The sequence below is a fragment of the Anoplophora glabripennis genome, unplaced genomic scaffold, assembly GCF_000390285.2.
Source record: "Anoplophora glabripennis isolate ALB-LARVAE unplaced genomic scaffold, Agla_2.0 scaffold3036, whole genome shotgun sequence".
Lineage (NCBI taxonomy): Eukaryota > Metazoa > Arthropoda > Insecta > Coleoptera > Cerambycidae > Anoplophora > Anoplophora glabripennis.
Window position 1 is genome coordinate 1 of NW_019419120.1, and position 9749 is coordinate 9749.

The 9749-nt window shown below is 31.4% G+C and overlaps 1 protein-coding gene across 1 annotated transcript; it reads left to right on the forward strand.

Annotated features, from left to right (window-relative positions):
* Positions 1-231: 231 nt before the first annotated feature.
* LOC108916172 (aminopeptidase N-like) lies at positions 232-9733 on the forward strand (the record flags this gene model as incomplete). The annotated part of the gene is made up of 13 exons (XM_023456837.1): positions 232-874; positions 954-1271; positions 1325-1508; positions 1647-1818; positions 3945-4008; positions 4309-4480; positions 4542-5015; positions 5098-5288; positions 6468-6644; positions 7094-7276; positions 7468-7617; positions 7677-7767; positions 9599-9733. Coding segments are annotated over exons 1-13 (2925 nt in total), but the record flags the coding sequence as incomplete, so codon positions are not given.
* Between the last annotated feature and the right edge of the window lie 16 nt (positions 9734-9749).

Here is a 9749-nt window from a genome sequence, read left to right on the forward strand (position 1 = left end):
ATTGTTCTGTTGAAATTTACATACCCTTCTACTGAATGTGGCAAATAGTTCTGGATATTTAATTTTCAAGTACCTTAATATTCCACAAATAACATCATACTATGATTTTTTTTTATCATATATCAGATAACTGCTCTCAAGGAAGGTGTAATGAAAGTGCAATTACATAATTTATGGATTTGTTGTAAATATATTTCAATCCACAGCAAAATATTTGTGATTTAGGTCCACTTTCATCAAGTTAAATTACACAAGCACGAATGGCTACGACAAGAAAGGAAATACTAGTTCTCTTTTTAATTCTTCTTCAAATAACCAAACCAACATTATCGCAAGACAGCGGAGATGATACCACCATCTTTAGATTACCAAAAGACTTGGTACCAGAAAATTACGACCTGTTCCTGCATATCGAACCAGCAAATGATGATTTTAGCGGAACAGTGAACATTACCTTCCACTTGGTTAATGAATCCTCCGTTGTCGAAGACATTTATTTCCATGCTGATCCAAAATTCGTCACAATAACATATCTAACTGTAAATGGTGACACTAACTGTACGTATGAGAGTCTAGATAACTACATTGTGAAATGTTCTTGTGGTAATATAATGGAAGGAAGCAATTTTCTCTACATTGAATATGAAGGTAAATATTCTCAAACTGATGGACGTGGTTTGGTTAAAACAAGTTATACGGATAATGGCAAGAAGCAATATTTGATCGAATCATATTTTGAACCAACTTTCGCGAGGAGAGCTTTCCCTTGCTTTGACGAACCGGATTTTAAAGCTACTTTTTCTATCAAAATAATAAATCCGGTTAGTTATACTATGCCTGTGAGCAACAGTATTCCTCAAGATTACATTATTAAGTAAGTGCTTTATTAAAAAGGAAGTAAAGATCCTGTAAAGATTTGAAAGTTATTATTAACCAGTTACTTTTACTTTTAGCATGGAAAATCTGACAGTCACCTTTCAACCGACTCCAAAAATATCGACATACTTAGTCTCAATTTTTGTTTCTAACTTTGAAGAAACATCATTTTCTTATGCAGACGACGAAGAATATACTTTCAAATTTTTGACACGGTCTGGTTTTGAAGATTTAACATCTAAAGTTGCTGGAACCCACTATGGTCAAATCATGGATGCATTGAGTAACTTCACTGGACAATCTTTCCAGGATATAGGCGACACTGAATGCTATCAAGTTGCTGTACCCGATTATTTTTCCGAAGATATGGGGAATTTTGGACTTTTTGTCTACAAGTAATTTTCAACTATTTTCAATTTCTTTTATATTAAATACATTTTTGTTACAGAGAAAGAGATCTGTTAGATGAAGGCGATAAAACTACTGTCAAGGTTACTCAAAACATACTGCAAGCTATGACATATAAGATAAGTCACGAATGGTTTGGAGGAGAAGTTTCGACCACGTGGTGGTCAGACTTTTGGGCAAACGAAGCTGTTCCGATGTATTTTAAATATATTATTCCGAATAAGGTAAACAATATGACTTATAGCTCCAACAAAGTATTTCCAATGTACTTAAAAGTTTCTATAATGGTGTATAAACGTTTGTATTATTCTAATACTACTATAGTCTGCAACAGAATGTAATGTGTGATATTTCCAATTTAGATTGATGAGGGATTCGAATTTACAAACCAATTTGTAGTGGACGTAGTTCAAAAAGCAATGCAGTACGATGCCATGCCTTTCGTAGAACCGCTTTCTTCTGATGAGTCAGATATTACCAACGAATGGGGAATTGAAAATAAATTGGATAAACACAGTTTACTGNAGATACACTGTTAAACCTTTTATTAGTTTTGTTTTAATTCTTTTGTTATTGCCATAGCAACGACAGTATAGAGGACGCCATCTTGAAAGTTTTAAGTTGTCGTAACTTCTAAATGATTTCAAGAAACGGCGGCTCATTTTAATAGACTACAAGCCCATCTGAAATTTTCAAAGGGTCATTTGAACCAGCATGAATTACATATAAATCAATACTACCGCATATAACAATAACTTTAGAAACTATGCCGTCAATTCTTGTTGGTACAGGTGAGTACACAGGTAAGCTAAACCTGTCCACCAAGGGGGGGCAAAACATTTTTGTACGGCATTTCTAAAGTAAATAGGTTATACAAAAAAAATTAACCTCGAGCTAATGCCGTACAAAAATAGCAATACCGGAAGACAGGAATATTTCTGATTTTCTGAAAATTTTGGCCTTGTTTTTGGTGATTTACTACAATACGGCATTTATACTGAAGTTTTGGTTTGATACATAGAGAACTTTTTTAGTGACGCCGTAAGTATCTGCTGATACAGGAGTTAGAAATGCAGGGCACAACTCTCTATTTGTAAGTAGCGTATAGGGGGTGATTTGAACCAACATCAAATTCACTAATTTTAATTCTATTTTATAAGATAATGACATTTTTGGCCTTGCCGTACATTTTTCATGAAGCATATGCTTCAGATGGTCGGCATTGTTGCTAAAACATTATTTAAAATAAATAAAATATTTTTTAAGTAATATGCCGTTAAAAAGCCATAGGTCGATATAAAAATTATTAATTTTATAAATTTGAAATTAATTTTTTTTCACAACAATCTTAAAGTTGTTTTTGTAACAAATGCACTTTTAAATTATTTTTACTAATTTTAAACATATATTGTATGCCAATGGCTTCATCACAATTATTGTAACAGAAGTTGCAAATATGCAAATGAGAGAGTACTATTACTTCAAAACATATAATTGTATCACTGTTTTAAATGTAAGTATTTATATAGGAATTCTCAAGAATATTGAGTTAAAATTAATTGTTTGTTATTATATTTATTTAAAAATAATACTTAATAATACAAGTCATTAAATTTCTATACACAATTTTTTTTAATCTTAAAGACAATGCCATCATAATTTCTACGGTATAAATTAAATTTCTCTTGAAATTAGGATAAACTCATTTTGGACTTATTAATGACCTAAAAATATAGTAAAAATTTAATGAAAAATATTATCAGCTATATTAAATCCACTAGTTAAAAATGTACGGCATTGGTTTTTTTATATTTTTTTTTACTTATGAAAAGTCAATTACAGCCATAACATTTTTAGTTTATAACAAGGAATTTTCAAAATATTGTAAATTTTCAAAATTTATTTTTTTGTTTTTTAATTCGAATTTTTAATTTGTACCATTAATTATAACCGGCCATGATTTAGTACGATAGTTTTTGGTTATATTTTATCAAAAAAGTGGTTGCCGTACAAGAATTAATAATCTTATCGAAAAAATTAAAACTCAATTTCAAAATACAAGTAATTGTTTATAAACTTCTGCATTAACCATAATTTTCAGACGATATAGTTGCTAAGAATTATTTGGAGAGTTAAATAATCATGTCAAATCGATATTTATGTATTGATCCGAAACTTGCAGTAGAATAAATGCCGTACTGTAGTAAATCACCAAAAAAGGCGAAAATTTTCCTGGCTGCTATTAGTGTTATGCCGAACTTACCTGTGTACTCACCTGTACCAAGAAGAAAAGAAGAATAGACGGCAAATAACCCTTAAAAATTTCCGATGGGCTTGTAGTCATAAGGAACTATTAATAACATTTATTTTTATGATGTGGAAATAAAAATATTATTTTCCTGAGCAACGGTAGACGCGGTAATCAGAAAAGTTTTGTAATTGTATCCGTTTACTAAAAAAANTTTGTTTTTTAATTCGAATTTTTAATTTGTACCATTAATTATAACCGGCCATGATTTAGTACGATAGTTTTTGGTTATATTTTATCAAAAAAGTGGTTGCTGTACAGGAATTAATAATCTTATCGAAAAAAAAAATAAAACTAAATTCCAAAATACAAGTAACTGTTTATAAACTTTTGCATTAACCATAATTTTCAGACGGCATAGTAGCTACATTTACATTTTGTACACTTTTCAACGACTTGAAACAATGGGAGCTAAAGTAGAGGGTTGCATCCTGTATTCCTAACCCCTGAATCAGCAAGTACGTACGGCGTCGCTTAAAAATGTATGTAAGTATTGATCCGAAACTTGCAGTATAAATGCCGTAGTGTAATAAATCATCAAAAACCGGGTCAAAATTTTCAGAAAATCAAAAATTTTCCTGGCTTCCGGTATTGCTATTTTTGTACGGCCTTAGGTCGTACGTCTATGGATCACCCTGTACAGTATTAACAGAATGCCAATAACTCCTACCGTCTTTTCTAATGTGAATAAACTTTCATATAAAATTGTTTTTTAGAACTGGTTCAGGTACGGATGGCTTGAACATGCTAGAAGATTTAACTAAAGCCGATACTATACAAGATTTGTATTCAGCTGCCCAGTCCTGGGCCTTCACTGCTGGATTCCCATTGTTAAGTGTCAAAATAGATACATCCACTGACGAGAAAGAGACTCTGGCATTTTCACAAGTAATTCATATTCATATACAAAATTTTCAATTATGTTTAAACAATCTAATGTTTGTTACAGAAGCGTTTTGTTTATCCCACGGACAACACCACAACTTTTAGCGACGACATAAAATGGACTATTCCAGTAAGCTATACCACTTCCAGTACCAAATATTTTGAAATGGGTATTAACGTATATTATGCTCCAAACATAGAATTATATGTCGACATACATAAAGACAATTGGGTTCTGTTCAATATCCAAGGCAGATTCCATTACAGAGTGAACTACGAGGAAGAATTATGGAGAAGAATTATCAACGCTTTTCAAGACGAGACTGAGAGGACAGAGATTCATTCCCTAAGCAGAGCACAGGTGATTGACGACGTATTTAACATTGCTAGAATAGGAGAGGTAGATTATTCCTTAGCGTTTAAATTGGCAGATACTCTCGTCTACGAAACTGATTATTATCCCTGGTATTCTGCGTTCAATGCATTTTCATACCTTTTAGGGAAGATGAAGGATGAAGATGTTGAAGAAAGATTGAAGGTAGGTCTGTATTGCAGGAATAAGTTAAAGAGACCTTAGTGCTTCCGATGTTACATTTAGGAATTTACCAAACAATTTTTAGATGTACATTCTAAGTCTAATGGAAAATGTTATCTACATTCCGGACCATGAGTTAGCTACTCAAGAAAATGAAACACAAATAGATGTATTGAAAAATGTCATGATAATCGAATGGGCTTGCAAGTTGGGTCATTCAGAATGTATCAGTTTTGCCACTGAACAGTTTGCCAATTTCAAAGAGAATCAGACAAGGTAAGTGTATACAAATAAGTTAATTGGTAATAAATTTATGGCACCAATATTTTTGTGTTCTATTTTTCAACATATTCCTCTATCGCACCTAGTCTACTTGTCCACAAAGAAGTCCACTCAGGAAGAATATTGTTGACTATGAAATTTGAGATAAGTACCTTAAGTAATATTCACCATAGTGTCTGAACTTAGCGCTCACATTTTCTATTGTTTAGATGTTTCAAAAAACTGATTTACAATGACAGATGATTCAGCTACAAAGTTGGTTAAGAACTGCACCAAAATATTTTTTTTTACCAAAAACGCCTTCAGGTTTATGAATAGGTAGACCAAGTGTGTCAGGAAGCAGAGCGATCATGTCAAAAAGTAAAACATAAACAGTTTCTATGAGTATTATTTTCTCTCTTATTTTTGATATATACTAATGCAAACAATTAAAGGGTCAAAAGAATTTCCGAAATCTTTCCGTGATTTTTGACAAACTGTATTTAGGTGAAACATGGTCGTATCGGGAATTGAAAAAAAAAAGGATTTTGAAGCTCTAAGATTCTAGTTTTTAAATCTTTCGGTCGAAATTTTTTAGGAGCTACGCTTCTCAAGCAATTCTAAGAAATAGCGCGACAAAAAATTTTTGCAAATTTTCTTCTTTTCTGCGTGTGAAAGATGAAAAAATTTTTTTTTCCAACAAGCTGCGGCAGCATATTGTAGGAAATTTAATCCAGTTTTCGAAACTGCCCTTCAATTCTCTGTACGACAATTTGTCGCCGAGATATCGATGATTGAAAACAAAAGGATCTTTTCCAATTAAAAGTACGATATATCGATGAGAAATAGTCGTATCGAAAATTAAAAAAAAGGAAATTGAAGCTGAATAAACAAGCTATCTGGCCCATGCAATGGCTTAGTTGAAAATTGAAAATTTTCCAAGTCCCTGGAATTTTTTTGTGACTCTATTTTTTAGAATTGCATGATAACCGTAACTCCTAAAAAATTTCGACCGAAAGATCTAAAAACTATAATCTTAGAACTTCAAAATGCTTTTTTTATTTCCCGATACTACCATTTTTCACCTAAATACAGTCTGTCAAAAATTACGGAAGAATTTCGGAAATTCTTTTGACCCTTTAATTGTTTGCATTAGTGTATAACTAAATACATTTCAATGAAACTTATTTTTAGTATGATGGACTACAATCTAAGACCAGTCATACTTTGTAACGGTATAAGGTATAGTGAAAACGTCACTCAAGACTGGAAGTTCCTATGGTCAGTATTCGAGTCATCAACATCGGTGCATGAGCAGTATGATATTTTACAGGCACTTGGATGTGCTGAAGATAAAGAGACTCTTAAGGAGTAAGTGGCAATTTAGAACTTATCTATAGATTGATTAGAATAATATGATATAGGTATAAATTCTATGGAAAAGTCGAAACAGTAAAGTAAGAACACTATAATGTCCTTCATTACGACCTTTCTTGATATAGATTTAAAACTGTCCGTCCCATAATCCAATAATTTAGATCGAGTTGAGTTTCTGAACTATATTATTATTTATTAATACTATTTTTCAATCCCATTTAATTTGAACCTCAGTTCCAATTTTTGTTATTTTGTAGTTTGTGTTCAAAAGATTAAAAATATATAAATCCTAAAATTACAAAATAAAATTAAAGTCAAAAATATTTCGGTAAAAGGCAAATTTAGAACACGCTTTGCATTAAATCAATTTTATATGCAGATTAAAGAATTTGTTTATTCATGTATTCTTTTACGGGTAATATTTTAATTAGTATATTCCTTAGTTACATTATAAGGCTTGCTGTACCCATCATTTCTGCATATTTCAAGAGACAAGACACTATGGTTGTATTCGGGTCAGTCTTATCAAATTCCGCGGGAATCGAGGCAGCTNTATTATTATTTATTAATATTATTTTTCAATCTCATTTAATTAGAAACTCAGTTCCAATTTTTGTTATTTTGTAGTTTGTGTTCAAAAAATTAAAAAAACATATATTCTAAAATTACAAAATAAAATTATTCAAAGTCAAAAATATTTCGGTAGAAGGCGAATTTAGAACACGCTTTGCATTAAATTAGTTTTATATGCAAATTTAAGAATTTGTTTATTCATGTATTCTTTTGCTGGTAATGTTTTAATTGGTATATTCCTTAGTTACCTTATAAAGCTTGGTGTACCCATCATTACTGCATATTTCAAGAGACAAGACACTATGGTTGTATTCGGGTCAGTCTTATCAAATTCTGCGGGAATCGAGGCAGCTACGTCGTTTTTAGGGAGCAGTATTGCATATATACAATTCATGTAAGAAATGAGATATTGAGAGAAATAAACAATTTGTCAATGTGATTTCTACTCTTTAGTTTCAACGGTAATCTGAACGAAGTATATTATCTATCAGACATGATATTGGCTCTTGCTGAAAAATTAACTACTGATGAGCAGCTGCAACAAGTAAGTAACTTTACAAAAGAAACATCATTACATTTATCAGTTTTCATTTAAAGTCCAGTTGATTGAGTGTTTAAAGTTTATTGATTTAAAAAAATTCTTTTAATAATTCTAGCACAAATCTACGTATTATCTCACTTCTCTCACTGATTATCTCACTTTCATCCTCAGCTTTTTTATTTTATTCCATTACAGAATAAATATTTTTTTTAAATTGATATACAGGGTGTCTACAAATTTTAAAGACGCGATTACTTGAGTTAAGGAGGTATATCGGGTTTACTAAAATTTATATAGCGTATTACCCAGTGCTCCCTCTGTGCGTCATATTTTCTTGAATTTTTTTTTGAATCTAGATTTTGAGATATTGTTGAAAGTTGTTCATTTTAACAGGTTTATATGGCGAAGATGGACGGTGCGACTCTTTTTTTGCCCATAACTGAGAAAAAATGTAGAAATTGTGAAACAAAACTTTTCCATAGATAGTACACAGTATTATCTTATTCATTTATGTAAAACTAATGTAAGTTTTGAACATAGTACAGCTGTATTAATTAGAAACAGAAACCAATAATTGCAGTTCTGTCTGACTTGAGGATTAAGGTGGCAACGTCGCAATCAGCTGACAGCAAGGAGGGAATACATTTGAAAGACTTGATAAAAACGAAATTGATTTGAAACACATACAATTTTCCTAAATCCCATATACATTGTTATCAACAATAAATTATCCACAACAGATTATTTTTTGTAATGTTTTTAAAAAACTAAATTAATTAAAAAAGGATAGGAAGCTGTGATATATTTATTGGAATAAAAAATACAGTTGATAAATCCTTTTAATGTATTTAATGGTTTATAAAAACATCGTAATCCGTACCTCCCCAGCAATATTTAGGGTTACATACAGTTTTCTTTACTTGATTAATATAATACACGAGATAAAAGCATTTGTACAGAATAACAAAGGAACATAAATATTTTTCAGCAAACTTTATATCTAAAAAATTAGTTATAGTTGCAAAACTTTTGTAACATTACTAAAATAGAGATGAAAAACACGAACAGTGAGTAATAATGTAATTTCTATCACAGAACCTTCAAAATTGCATCCAACATTTTCTTTGACTTNAACGGCTCATTGTGTGAGAGAGATCTCATCCCTACTCCGTGCTGTTTACTGGGTCAGAAGTGACACCGGTCGACGCCTGGCGGGGATAAAAAAATGATCAAGTGATAATTGATCAGTTATCGACCGGGGTTGAAAATTATTGAATTACTAATATCGCTATTAAAAAATAGGGGTTGATGGTAGAAGGGTGAAAATTTAGGATTGTATGTATTTTTTAAAGCCACATCATAAAAAAATAAAAATAAAAAATTTTGTCCAAAAAAATTAAAAAAAAAATTTTGGGGTGGACCACCCTTAACATTTAGGGGTATGAAAAATAGATGTTGGCCGATTCTCAGACCTACTCAATATGCTCACAAAATTTCATGAGAATCGGTCAAGCCGTTTCGGAGGAGTACGGGAACGAACATTGTGACACGAGAATTTTATATATAAGATTTTCAATATGTATGTTATGTGCATATTGAGTAGATTTCTTTGCTATATAGATAATGTTTATCACAAAAAATTTCAATAGAATTAAATTTTTTCAAGTTGGTAGCGGGTTTTAGTTCCATAAGAAAAGCATAGGATCCCCCCCTGCGGTCCTCACTTCCCTCAGACCCCGATATACCTTCTTAAGCTCAACATGTTAGTTTGCGCTTTGGCATATCAAATATTTCGAACGACTTTTTCAAAATTGAGATTTGTTTTCAGTTTCAGGATACTCTTTCTAGTCACGACGTTCTCAGTGGCTACGAAGACCTTAGAGTAAAAGTTGAAACATTAGCCAAAGTTAATATTTATTGGGCGAAACAGTATCAAGATGTTATTGAAGGAATACTTCCCGAGATTGTAGTTAGTACCACTAGAG